Source organism: Temnothorax curvispinosus, unplaced genomic scaffold, assembly GCF_003070985.1.
Source record: "Temnothorax curvispinosus isolate PA1 unplaced genomic scaffold, ASM307098v1 QBEX01010178.1, whole genome shotgun sequence".
NCBI lineage: Eukaryota > Metazoa > Arthropoda > Insecta > Hymenoptera > Formicidae > Temnothorax > Temnothorax curvispinosus.
Window position 1 is genome coordinate 300,798 of NW_020219958.1, and position 14,392 is coordinate 315,189.

The 14,392-nt window shown below is 35.3% G+C and overlaps 1 protein-coding gene across 1 annotated transcript in view; it reads left to right on the forward strand.

The window, feature by feature from the left end:
• LOC112459858 (UPF0602 protein C4orf47 homolog) overlaps positions 1-1,281 on the forward strand; it is a 5,647-nt gene extending 4,366 nt beyond the window's left edge. The window contains exon 4 of the mRNA XM_025024212.1: positions 751-1,281. Within this exon, the coding sequence (XP_024879980.1) occupies positions 751-1,136 (386 nt within the window). The 3' untranslated portion in view covers positions 1,137-1,281. The remainder of the gene's footprint in view (positions 1-750) is intronic.
• Positions 1,282-14,392: the final 13,111 nt, after the last annotated feature.

Consider the following 14,392-nt stretch of genomic DNA (forward strand, 5'->3'; position numbering starts at 1 on the left):
ATATATATATATATATATATATATATATATATATATATATATATATAAAACGGCAGCGAATGTGTTTATTTAGTAACAACATGAAATGTTTCTGTCAATTTTTATATACAGCCAATAAAATTGCCAATTAAAATTATTTGATAAAATTTTATCGTTTTTTTTAACTTTTTTTTAATTATCTTACATATATGTATACGTATATAATGTACGTATATTGTACAACGTAACATGAGAATTCCCCCAATTACAGTAAAAAAATAATAATGAGGGACTGGAACATAAACGTAGATTGGATTTTTTTCAGAACACTTCCTTTGTTTTACATGGTAGCACGTAATTAATTATAGTTTTATCGTAAAAAAGAATTACGCTGGCTTTTGAGGGAAACGCATTTTTAACTCTTACGTAAAATACCTTGGAAAAAGCGTTCGGTAGCAATTAAATAAAATCTCAATTAGTATCATAAATGTTTGAAATTCTTCTCACAGGGAATTTCTTAGGAGGCCATCGCGTTAAAAGCTTCTTGTAGATTCTCTGTAGAATTGGAAATTTCTCTCAATTTAACCTTATGTACAAAGATTCTTACGGAAGATTTTTAATAAATCTATGCAAATTATGCGCGTGTTAATTTTCGAACAGTTTTATGCGTTTAGTAAAATATTCGCGCTTTTCTAACTGTCGCGCTTACAGTTCTTTCCTTTTTTGTTTCATTTATATTCTAAATGTAAATCATCAATTTGGGTGGAACAGAAGTGGTGTCTGAAGGCCGATTCTTGACGACTAGTGCGCCGTTGGATTATTTCCCCCCCAATCCTTACGGGGATGAGGAACCAGGGCCCACTTATGTCCGTCCGGTCGAGATTGCGAGGAAGACACTCGGTACGGCGCGATTCTACATCCCTTTCCCCAAGAAACCCGGCGGAAGTCACGATGGTTGCTTCAGCAAGTTTCCAGAGTACACGGGCGATCCTTATGTTAAGGCTAAGGGTAGAGCTGCCGCTCAGCCCAAGTTTATAAGCGGCGGGCCATTTCTACGGTCGAAATATACGAACAGTATTATCGCGCAGATAACGAAAATATCGTGCAACGCTCGCAATTATTCGGAATATCGGGAACGAGCGTATCCTACGCACTGAGAAAATCTTTTTTAATTGTACGGAAATTGAATTCTTTCAAACTTCTTTTTTTTTCACTATTAGGAAAAAATCTTCTTCCGTAATTATCAGTCGTACGGAAGTTAATTAAAAATAACTAGATTTGATATTACTCTCTTTATCTTTTATTCACGATGCTATATGTACAGTCATTGCGTTTGTATACAATATCGTTTAAGTAAATTACTTATAAACAAATTAAGAATAAGAAAGAACGAATCAAATAATAATGATGCTGAATTTGTGCATATTTATTAAATTGACTTTAAAAATTCAAATTGGCAAACTTAGATTTTATTCTAATTTTATTCCGTAGAACATATCGGAAGGCTTTGAATATATTTCTATTTTATCGCGTCCGCAATGCATGCAATTTCGTATTAGAGGAGCCATCACCTTTTGCTATCGCGCTTCCGTCCCTACGATGTTGAGCCGATAAATCGCTTTTCAGCAATGGCCAGTGGCCAAGTACAGCTGCAACAACATTCAAGCGCGCGGGTAGCCGAGCTCTTTCAAAGCGAATCGCCCTGACGCGTTCGATCTTACGGCTCTAATGAAAGTCTAACGAATGTTCTACCATCGTCGGAGTCCACTCTCGGCAATCGGCCATTAAATAATTCCAATAAGCATCACGTGTGTCCCGCACGACAAGACCATTAAGGTCGACAGTCGATAGAAATCGCAGAAAAGACTAAAAGAAAGAAAACAAAGGATGCACTTCGTGTTTGGTTAGGGATAAGCAAGAGCGCGTAATTAACGGGATGTTTTACTTGCCGCGACTAAAGAAAACATTTCTTTTTCTTGACAAGGCTAATATTAACATTTGACCAAACTAGGCTAAATCAACGTGCATAATATCATATTTTGGCTACATTGTCATTCTTGAATGTGATGAGTGCATTTTAATAAGTTGTCAGCGCGCAAAGAACGCCTTCCCACAGAGAAGGAAAAAGTCATCGCGTGCAGCAAGCTTTAGGAAGTTTATTATTTTATATAAAAGTCAGAATACATAAAGGGCGTTTCGATTATAGCTTACGATATATACTTCCGCAACGAAGACAAAACGGATGGTGAATTTTTCTGGCAAATGAACTTGGTATCTTAAGCTATAAGTGTCTTGCGCGAAGTTTCTCGCGCGCCGCCACGTCAGGCGGTGCTATGTATAGAAATGCAATAAGCGTTTCCGCCTCTGAAAAATTTCTCGTGGAGCACGTGGCAGACAAGAAATGGCAGCGGGTGGGTATGATACCATGAGATTTATTCCGCGGTTGAAGCCGACCATTTCTCCGTGCCGTGTCGTTGCGCCGGTATTAAACATTCCAGGCATTGCGATGCCTCTCCAATACTCACTGGTCTACGTAGGAACCTAGGAGCATTGTACAAGACTCGGCTCGAAGCAGTACAACTACGTTCACGCGATATGTACATCGATATGTGTATACGTATATACATATAGTACACATAATATATACACTTATTATATATATACACATATTTACTTCGTGCTCATCGGTCTGCGCAATTTTTGAGACACTTGGGACAGTCTCAAAAGAGGATTGTAAAGAAAACGTTTCTCTGTTTCACACGCAAGCTACAACTTGCAACAGCCTAACAAATTAAAAATTTTTCTTTCTTCGTGAGAAATTCGAAATTATTTGAACTTTTTTAAATAGTACCTATTATATGATTTTTTTACAATATTGTAAAGGACATTAATGCCCATTTTCACCAACGTTGTTTAACTTGAACCTTAATTCAATTCACTCTTTGTCTCTTTCTAACAGTCTTCCTTAAAAACAGACAAAGAGTGAATTGAATTAAGGTCCAAATTAAACGACGTTGGTGAAAACGGGCGTAAGACAAATTAAATGTATTACCAGAAATGCCACTTTTATTGATATTTAATATATTTGCAACATTACTTAAAATAAATACAACAACATATTAAACACCAATTAATAATATTAAAAATCTTCGAGGAAGGATAATTACATGTTATGCAGCTTTAAATCCAAATATATTATCATAGCTCTGTTAAACATAAATAAAGAGCAGAACTTTGTATTGTAGAAGACATGCAATTTAAATATTTGCTTATATAAATTACAATCTTTCTTGTTATAAAGAAAATTAGCATTTGCGTTGAATTCGTTTTAAAATGTTTCTTGCAATATTATTAAAAAAATTGTATGATGTTAAAAAATCAAAATAATTGTTTTTTATAACAAAAAATTTTTTTTTTAGATTACAAGTTATAACTGAAAAAAATAGATATTTTGTTACAATTTTTTTTTAATTGTCACAAAAATTGTGCGGATCGTTACGATGAACAACCTGTATAGACACATACATATGTATATTGTATGTATTAATACGTACACGTTTACGAAAAAGAAACGTCGGAAAACGAGGGGCATTAGCTGAATCAGGCAAAACGTGTGGCTTATTTGCGTGTGAATGTAGAGAATCCAATCTGAAACTGTAATGATGTTATGTAATAATAAAAAAGTAATAAATAATTAATCAACATCAAATCAAATGTAATTAATCAAATATGTTGGATACTGTGTATCTTGATGTGATACTTTTTACTTACGGTGAATTACATTAATTACGTCAACATTACTTTGAAAATCAGGATTACAGAAAATATTGGTTTCTGCTTTTAACCTCGATAATTACTTTCTCATGAAAATAACTGCAAGATATCTCACAAAGTATTCAACAGTTTCTTAACAGGCACAAATTGCAGATTGCATTAACAAAATGCGCGTATCAGCATTTCTCAAGCTTCATTTAATTATTGTCGGAAGTGGATGGATAATTATACCGCCGTCGTTCGATTATGTATTATTAAGATCTTATCAGTAAGAGGTCAACGAGATTAAAACAATGCTCTTCTTTCCGTGCACGAAGTCTGGCAGACATCTTTATCTCGGTGTCCGCTGAGGAAATACGGGAAACGTGATTTGATTTAGTGTAGAGAAAAGTCGTCGTACAATTCGTACACACCGTGATTCTTATTTCTACATGGAAACACACACATATATATATGTATATATTTGTATACATATATACATATATATATATATATATAAACTCGGAAAAATTGTACGCTGTATGCGAACGAATGTATCGTAAATAACGTGGCCGTAGCCCCTCCTAAGATTTATTTTCATATGATTTCAATGCTTCGATATCCGATAATTAAAGAGCGCGGCGATCATACAAGAGATATTCATACTTTAAACCACAGCGGGGCTTTTGTTAAAGTATGGTCACTGAATTTTCATACATTAATATAAAATATACAAATTTCGCTACGCGTGGTTATTCGAAAGGTATTTCATATGGAGATTTTATCATGGCAATATGCTAATACGAATAAATTGGTCCATAAGGGACTATTTTGCAAACAATCGTAGAAGCGAGGGTATCGCCGTATCATGCCAATCGATATTTCATTCTTACAATTAGATAGCGATGCGAGACGTTCGTATTATTTTCGTTCTTTTGTCAAGTTGACAAGTTTGCGACTCCTAGCTATTCTTATATCTGATTCCCTATTTGTTGATTGGGGTGTGGGTGGATGAGACGGCACGGAGCCAAGAGGCGCGGAAGCAATAAACTGCAAAAGAGAAGAAAGAAAAGGTGCAAAAGATCGCGCAAAGAGAAAAAGCGACGACGGAGAAGGTCGATGACGATTTTGTGAGAAGGAGGAAAGGCGAAAGAAAGGTAAGAAGCAGGAGGAGAGAAAAAAGATGGCCGATAGCCGGCCAAGAAACGGTTCGGTTTTGCCAGCTTGGTAAAGAGACAAAGAAGGAAACCACGCACGGAATGAAGGAGATAGGAGTGCATACCTGCGCACGAATGTTTGGGCGAGGTCGAAAAGGATGCCGAAGAGATAGGAATGGAAGCAGGACCGAAGGAAGGCACAGCCGTATGCGAGTGAGCTTTCAGCGCGAAAGCTGCCGTAAAGCCGGCCGTTTCAACGAATGTTAGGAATATCTATCTCCACGAGCTAAATCCAGCATACACATTGTAAGAATAGGTTGAATGGGGATCACTGGGTGGGTCTAAAGAATATCGAATACCGCGTGCTACATATTCCTCCGACGTGCGCTGATCTTGAGAGCACAAGAGCTCTTTTTCTTTCACACACTTTTTCTCTCTTTCTCTGTCTCTCATCCGTTTATATAATATCGCCTTGCTGCACTTTCGAACTTCTGATCCATCCGCGCGGATCCGGGGTTCGGTATCGCCGAATCGGTGTCGTGTCTTTTCGAAGTCAAAAGCCTAGGTGAGAAGCGGTTTTATCGCGCGTTTGATGGGGTCCGTTGAAAGCGGATACCACCGCTTCGACCCGCGAGACCGATACCGCTCCACATGCTTTTATCGTAGAGCTTGTCACGAAGACGGTCTTGAGCACCTGCGTCTCGTTTTGCTTTCCCTACGAAAGGTTTATTACTTAGAAACATAGATACGTTTATTACTTCGGTCACGTCGGTGATCGGAAATGTATGAGGAAAGAAAAGAATACGCAGCTGTATGAGATTACGCGTTAACGATTAGATTTTGGTGCGACCGTGTGCGCCAATCGTCTGTTACTGACACGTCTATCATGCGTCCTGAATTCCTGGCGTTCTCTCAATTTATGAAGAAAGTTTTAGACAGCTGTCTTATTCCTGCGCTATACAAAACAAAGTGTGAGCGCTCCATCGATCTCCCGCATAGATGTTCGACCTGCCGCGATGCGCGATTAGGAAGTTTGCGAGCGAGCCTGCTCGAAATTTCGACGATAGTCACGGTGGGCACGTCAGCCGTAAATCGTCGTTACTGAAATTGGAACGCGTTTTCACGCGGTCGCAGAACGGGTCAAAATGGGTTAGGTGGCAAAGCCCCTCTGTCCCTCGATACAACAATGTCCTACAAAAGTATGAAAAAGTTTATCATACACACATACACATACACACACATATGTATATATGTATACATATAGCGTATTATGTTGCTCCGTGCTTCATACATATTTAATACATATGAAGCGTTTTTCTCGTTTTTTTTTTATAAGAACCGTGAATTAATACATTAATTTCTTAATGACGTTATTGCGCGGTCTTTCTGTTCTATTGACGAACGAATCACTGTCACTGTCGGACTTGAATTCAAAAACGAGTTAAATTGGAGTTGGACGTGTGACACGGTGCCTTGTCAAGGGAATGGCAATCTATATTGCATTTGAGTTTTATTCGGGGCGTTACCATATGTCTCTATTCTTTTGACGCATTAAATTTCGCAATAAAATATTTTTTGTCATAATTTAATTTTTTTGTGCTGAATTTAGAAAGTAAATTTTTGACGACTTTATGTAAAATAATGTTTCTATATTCTTTATTGATTATTCTACAATATATACATATATAAATTATTTGATTGTTTAAAGGTAGTCGAGTTTTTAATTTTTTGGTAACATTGGTGATCAAGTAGTCATAGCATGCTTTTCAATTCTCAGAAAATTTATGTCTCTACAATATCTGATAAAAACAGCAAAGAAAATTGTGTAAAAAAGAAATATGTCGTATATATTGAAGAACTAAGAGCCTGGGAATAGTAATGGAAAGTGGAACGATTGTGCATTATGTTTCCGCTGTCGTCTTTATGGAAGACAGAAGGTATTATACGATTGCATAAAGTAATAAGATATTACCTTCCTGCATTTATATTTTTATATTTTCTACAATTACGCATACAATTGCGACGGAGAAAATGATCCTGGAGAACAATTTGTCTTTGATTGCGGTATCGTCGGTGTCATTTTTCTAGAAGATTAAGTTCGCAATTACGTTGAAAAGAGTAACGACGACTTCATATACATCCACCCTCTGGAAATTTTCTAATTGCTCTATCATAAAAAAACCAACTATATATCTGTTGAGGCAAAAAAAAGTGTATCGTGGGTTTTGGCCATAAAAAGAAGAACGAGGAATTTAGCGAACGCGTTATTGATCAAGCCAACATCTATCGCAGCAGGAACGAATCGCATGGACCGAAAGTAATTACGGCTATGGACTGTCACGCAAAAATGTTCCGCGAATCGTATAACGGTTGTCGTAACCTTTCAGAGTTTTCCCCGCATTTCGACTCTGCTCTCTTGAATTCCCCTTCGGAGTCAGACGAATGAAATTAAGTTTCCGGTATCGTTCAAGCTTAAACGAGCTGTGGATTTTCCGCACGTTAGTTCTTCTCACTCCTGAAAGTAGCGTGTAGTAGAATTGTTCCTGAGAGATTCTGACTTTAGCGTTATGTGGATCTAATTTAACGTTAAATGGGATTACATTTCATCGAAAAATATTATTAATATATAGAAATTATAAATGGTCTTACGTAGGATAAAATGTATTTTTCGAGCGCATGTAAAACGCGCACTTCATCTTATTACAATCGTAAATTGTACTTTGCACAAATTAGCAATGCAGTTTTAGCTATTATTATCTAATTGCAGGTATCAACGGTGGCAAAAACTTTCCCCGGTATTTTCTCTGACAGGCATTCCCCTCTCTCCCTCGCTCTGACAATGAATTCAATTGTCTAAAAGACTTTTCCCAGCTTAAACGAATCGTAGATTTACTCTACTTGTCCGCCCATTCGCGCAGCTCGTCTCCTTCTATCTTCTTAATCGGCTAAGTTGACAGTGACAAAGTATCGTTAGAGATTCTAACGCAGTGAAGATGAATATCGCTTCATTATACGTAGTAATGACAAATTAAAGCTCTTACATTATATTTTCAGTATTTATGTAATCTCTCACAATTATTTTATATCAGAAGATAGAATTTCACTATTATGGAAATCTCTACGCGAGTGCGGTCTTCTGTTTATCCCGGTTGCCAAGCGACGAATTAATGAGGGATACGAAGTAAGAGCAATCGGATAATAACTGCAGAAATTAATAAACCAAACATATTTTCGTCCCGTAATCCACTTATCTGCATACTTCTATATTTCCCATGAGGAAAATCCGGACTTTAATTACTTAGCGGAATCCTTCTCTATATTGCACCCTTCGCATTGTTTCGCCACGCAATCACGTTCAATGTAATTTACCGATGATTATATATAAAAAAAAACCTTGTAGATCGAAAATCGATACTCCACCAATAGGTATACGCGCAATTTCGCCTGCTTCTCTCGCATTTTATAGATTACTCTCGCAGCACCGTGAATGAATGCTCTTTTTTACATAAGTCTTGCATTACGATGACATCTGAAAACAATCTTTGATGGCTATAGAATAATACGTGATTTTTGGCAGAGAAATTATTACATCCAAAATCCGGACTTTAATTACTTATTGTTATTGAAAGCTTTCTCTGCATTGAACCTTTTGCATTGTTCCGCCACGCAATCACACTCGGTACTCTTTGCCGATGATGATTATAAAAAAAAAGAATGTAAATCGAAAATCGATGCTTTGTCGACGCGCAATTTCACCTTTTTCTCTCGCACTGCACGGCTTAATTCTCGTAGTACCGTGAATTTAAATTTTTTACATCAGTTTTGCATTTCGTTGATACCTAAGAGCAAGATTCGACTACTGAGTAGCACGTGACTTTTGGCAGAGCAATTATTACCTTAATGGCATTGGAGAATCGCGTTAGGATTAGAATTTCTAGCTACACGTACCTAATGATGTAGTTTAAGCCCGCAGCTGATCCTGCCATCAGATACTCCCGAGGTATACAATGCAATATGTCTTGTATCCCTAATCCTTGGAATCGGACCTGTTCACCGAATCTGGCTATATGGTAGTTGGCACTCCTCAGTTGATACATTATTCGGTATTCGCAAGTGTCGTTCGAACAAATTGTCTAGTGTAGCTGGAAAAAAGTCACTTATGGATTCTTAAAAATTGCATTTATAATGCATTGTAAAAAATTACGCGGTATACTAGCACGGCTACAAATGTTATTACTAGACATCGGATTTTTTTATATGCAGATTGGTGGAAAAAAAGCAATTAATAACTAAAAGATTATGTTATTTATAATGTCGAACATATTTATACCTAACATATGTTGCAGTATAAATATGTTGGATATAATAACATAATCTTATAGTTATTAATTGCTTCTTTCCACCAATTTGCATATAAAAATCCGATGTCTAGTCATTACGTGAAATGTCAAAAAATATAAGTGTATATATTGACATCAATTTAATACGTACTTTTATTTCTATAGTACACTTATTTACGACTGAACTTTTCCGATACAGACGTTGTTAGTCAAATATAACGTGTACCATAACGCGATTCTTGTTTTGTGCGAGATATTTGCAAATATATATTTATTGACATTTTCGGTACACAATTCGCCGGTGCACCGTACGCCACTCGGAAAGCTGAAGTGGAATTTTTGTTTTCTAAAATTGCGGAGTTTGAACATGCGGGGGATATTAAAAATAACCAAGGTGTAAACCGGGAACCGAAATACGATCAATGTGAATTTAATTAAAATGCAGTCACTCGAAGTTTACCGTTACTTTCTTCCGCATGGAGCGTTTCAATATACACGCGCAGATATATCTCCGTGCCAGCTTGGCCAAGCATGACGATATGTATGCCGATATATCCATTTATCGCTCGCAGTTATGAATGTTCGATATCCACGCGCGGATGTACGAAGATAACGTAAGGCTTGATAGCTGTGGCGATCCGTCTAATTTTATGGAATCCCGCTGGCGCGTACCGATTAAATCTGTCTTGGTGAACATCGCCTGTCGAAGATTACATGTTCGTTGTTGAAATATTATATATTTTTTTGTCATCGCGTCAGTTCTACGTTTCAGGAGTTTTATTCAAAACTATTATGTTTCAAAAAAAAAAAAATAACAAAACAAATACCTCGTGGTTTTATAGGTGCTATAGATTGACAAAAATATTTTATTTTCTTATCCCATGCGTGAAAACTTCCCGTTTGGAGAAAGTACGGCGTTGAAAAATATGAACCATCTATTTATTTTTTTTACGCGTAGATAGTTATACGGTTTTGTCGTAAAATACGTAATGTTGTAATTTTTAAAAGAAATATTTTCTTGCGGTATAAGAATTTTTTTCACAAAATAAAATCTTTTAATTTGAGAAAGTTATCGCTTCTCGTATTTCATAAGATAACTTGAGGTGCACTTGAGACAAAAGCTTAAGTGTGGCTGAACTGCAACTCATCAGTATTCTGTTTAAATAATTAATGCTTAAAAATGCTTAAAAATTGTTTCTAAATTGTTCCGTTATTTACAATTTCACGAAAAATAACGTAAAGATAATGTAAAAATAATATAAAAATAATATGATACTTTTTTTTATTATTGTAACGAAGTATTTTAACGTTTGGAGATAAATAAAATTGGCTCTGTCAGTTTCAAACACGTTGAAGCGGTTAAAGAGTTTAATTTGTATTTTGTATATATAAAGTACTGTTAATTATAAATATTGAATTACTAGTAACATTAATGTGATTTTCTCTGTTTTCGACGTGAAGCTTCTATTTTGAATTCGTACTGCATCACATTTATGTGAAGATGCAGATTTAAACGATTTAAAAATTTTCTTGTAGGTAGCTGTTGAAAAGCACTCTTTTATGCATTCCATGCTATTAATCCTTCAAAGTTATTAAGCGCTGGATAAATCGTAATAAAATTTTCTGTTTGCAAACTTTATTTGCGTCCTAATGCGGATAACTCGAATTTCCATAATTAAACACACTTTTCGTAAATATTCATCTTTTCTCGTCAAACTAAGATTATAGTTATTGCATTTGCATTCTATATCTTTATATCTATTTTAATTAAAGACAAAAATTTTGCAATATTCATAAGGCTTGTTGCATATCTATTGCATTAGAAATTCGATTAAACTTGTTTGTATATTAATTTTCAAGAAAAATATAAATGCTTTAGAAATGTCGCGCATAACGACCGACGATTGAATAATAAATTAAACAAGTATTAAGTTTACAATCCGTGTAAACAACATAAGTATTTATCCCATAAAATAATTCTGTATATTTACGAGCTTAAAGTGTGCGCCTCTCGAAGCAGCGAATAATTTTATCTTGTTCGCTCATATTTCGGCTATTGAATAATTTATCGGTTTCAGAAATACGCGCACGTATAAAATACACGAAATGGTTTTGTTTGAAGAATATATCCTGTCCGAGAAATTAAAGAATGATGTATTTTAAAATTTTTTGTAGGTCGAAATCATATCATTAAATCTAATTTAACATTTGTACATTTTTGTGAGGAATCTTGAGCGAAAAATGATATAAATATTTAGCAGTCTCATACATCCATTAAATAAATATAAATAAAAATATCTATTTTTTACTTATTTATTTCGATATAAAAAGAATTTTTAAAAAATCTCCATTTCCGCGAAAACACGATGAAGAAATGGTTTTGCTTCTGTCAAATTAATCAAATCAATTTTGGGCACGTATGTACGTTAACGGTCGATAAACGAGATTTTGCAACATGCAGAGGTGCAAGATCGGTTTAATGGCTTGTACTCGGCTACCGCATTGCTCGGCGCAGTTTGCTGTGTGTTAGTAGGCCGCCCCAGCCTTCATTTTGCTTGAGGAGACAAATGGTGCTCGGCAATCTTGTTCAGCAAACGTCATACGCAGAGAAAATTTTATTTACAGAGTAATTCTTTATATTTGCACTCGCAATTTTAAGAAATAACTTTCGTGTCGTTGCTGGGTCTTTTGAAAGGACTCCTGTCACGCTCTTTTTCACACTGAACCTTGACTCACACGATATTCTACGTTTATTTATAAAAAAAAGAAAAAATTACCAAATACCGTATCACAAACGTGACAATAAACAATGCAAAGGGATGAACGGAAACAATTACGAAGGGTAGTTAGCTCGCGGTTTGCGGCCAGGTCATGGTGATCTGCAAAGATGCAAGGCCGCACAGAGTGTACGGCTTAATAGCGAGTAGCTGGCTCGTTTCGAGTTCGTAGTCGTGGGAGGCCAATCCTGACTACGGTACCAAACTTGGTCTAGAATTTAGCCTCGGGAGATAAGTGGTCCTTGTCGGGTTCACAAGGTAAAGCGGCGCGTATAGTTTGCCCGGCAGGGTCATCGCCAGGAACACACCGGTGCTTCGCTCAAACTCAAACTATCGCCCGGGCAAATCGGTTGTACGGCCGACACCAACCATCCTCCTCTCATTCGCCATCGGGCTGTCATTTCCCCCCCTCGCCTCCCGCCTCATTACACTTCCGGGTCTAAATGGAGCGACGCATTACGCTGGCTTACCTATCATCATTCCTATACCTACGATATCCGCAGTTCTGATACCGCCCGAAAACTGACCCAATCCCGTTCATTCATACATAGATACGATCATCCGATCATATAACTATCTCGAAACCGATTCTCTGAACAACTGTTAATTGACCGTTCGAAATGATCTCGTTAAATTAATGTTATAGAACATTATCATAGACAAATAATTATTGTAAACTTTTTTATGTATCTATTTGATGGCATCGTTTTTATTTTTACCTTTTTTTTGTTAGATAATATAATTGACCACAGTATTATTCGTAGATGTCAGTTAACTTTAACTAATTATTTATTTACTATTTATTGACAAAACATTTTAATTTGTAGAAAAAGATTTTATACAATTTTCTAGACGTAAGTTTGAACATGAATAAAGTATTATTTGTATGCTCTCTCTTTTTCTCTCTCTCTCTCTCTCTCTCTCTCTCTTTAAATAATTATAATTAATATTTCGCCGATTAAATCTGTAATTTTAGTAAGTTCTAAAGAAAGAAAGAGAAAAAGAGAAATGCAGAGAAAAAGAGAGAGAGAGAGAGAGAGAGAGAGAGAGAGAGAGAGAGAGAGAAAGAATAGATTTAACAATTAATTGCAATGCTACTTTACGTAACTTGCTTTAGTAATTGTTCATGCTTCTAGCAACCTGAGAATTCCGAACATATTTTGCTTTACTTACTGACGTACGTTAACCAAGGCAAATCTTTGTCTTTAAACAAGTTCAGTTTGTACTCTTGAACGCTCGCAAGTGAGTCAAAGCCACTGATTGACCGTATGGTGACCGCGGAATAGGAATTCTGACAACGGCAACAGAAATCAGAACGGCTGTTGCGGTCTATCGATGTTCTCTGGGAGATATATAGGATGTTCCATTGTCAGTAATACATCCAAATAATCGAAAAATAATAACGTTGTTTCAAAAAATGTTTCAAACAGTTTGGTTTCAAAAAGAATATACTTTTATTATTTATAGCCTATTTAAAAATTTAAATTTTACATTTTTATATAGTTAAATCCTGGAGTTAAATCGTAATGTAAAATATGAAAAATCTTTTAAAATATTCACTTTCTGATAACTTTATTAAATTTTAACGATTTGATGTGTAAAATAACGAATTAAATAAAAATTAAAGAATCTTTGTTTAAAACATTTTCCTAAAAATCTACCACATTTTCAAGTTATCTAATATACATATATTATATTATTCGAAATGGAACATCCTGTAAAACAGTTAAATGAGAACGTGGAATATTACGTACGTATTAAACGGTATTCGTTAATAATTCAATTCGCCTGATAAAGGTGTTATTAATCTGTATTCATCGAATAGAGTCAACAATCTAAACAATTAATTATTGATGTAATATTAAAATTGATGATTATTATAATAGATTAACATTTAATAATATATTAATTTACGTGCCACATCAGTGTTCCATACATTAATTGCATTATTTAATTATTTCGTTTAACCGCATTGTGATATTAAATTTGTACTATCCTTCATTTTCTTTCTCTGTCTCTCTCTTTACTTGAATCTATTTGTTTGTCAGAAAGATCTTCAACAGCATAATGATACAATATTGCTATATAGGCGGATAATTTTGCGACTAGCAATAAAACTGACGTATTTGTTCAAAAAATTGAAAAGCATCACAGCAGTGCCGTAACTGTTTGGTTAAACTTGATTGAGAGATCGAAGCAACAATAACGTAAGCAATCCAATAATATTGAAATCAACTGTATTGTATCTGAAAATTTTCGTTTCTGATTAATTTTTGTATTATTTTATGTATATTATTTTTAAATTGGTTACAGAATAAAGTCTTATTTGTAGTTTAATATATACTTCTCAGTCTTCGTAACTCAAATAGAAGTTTGCTGGCTACCT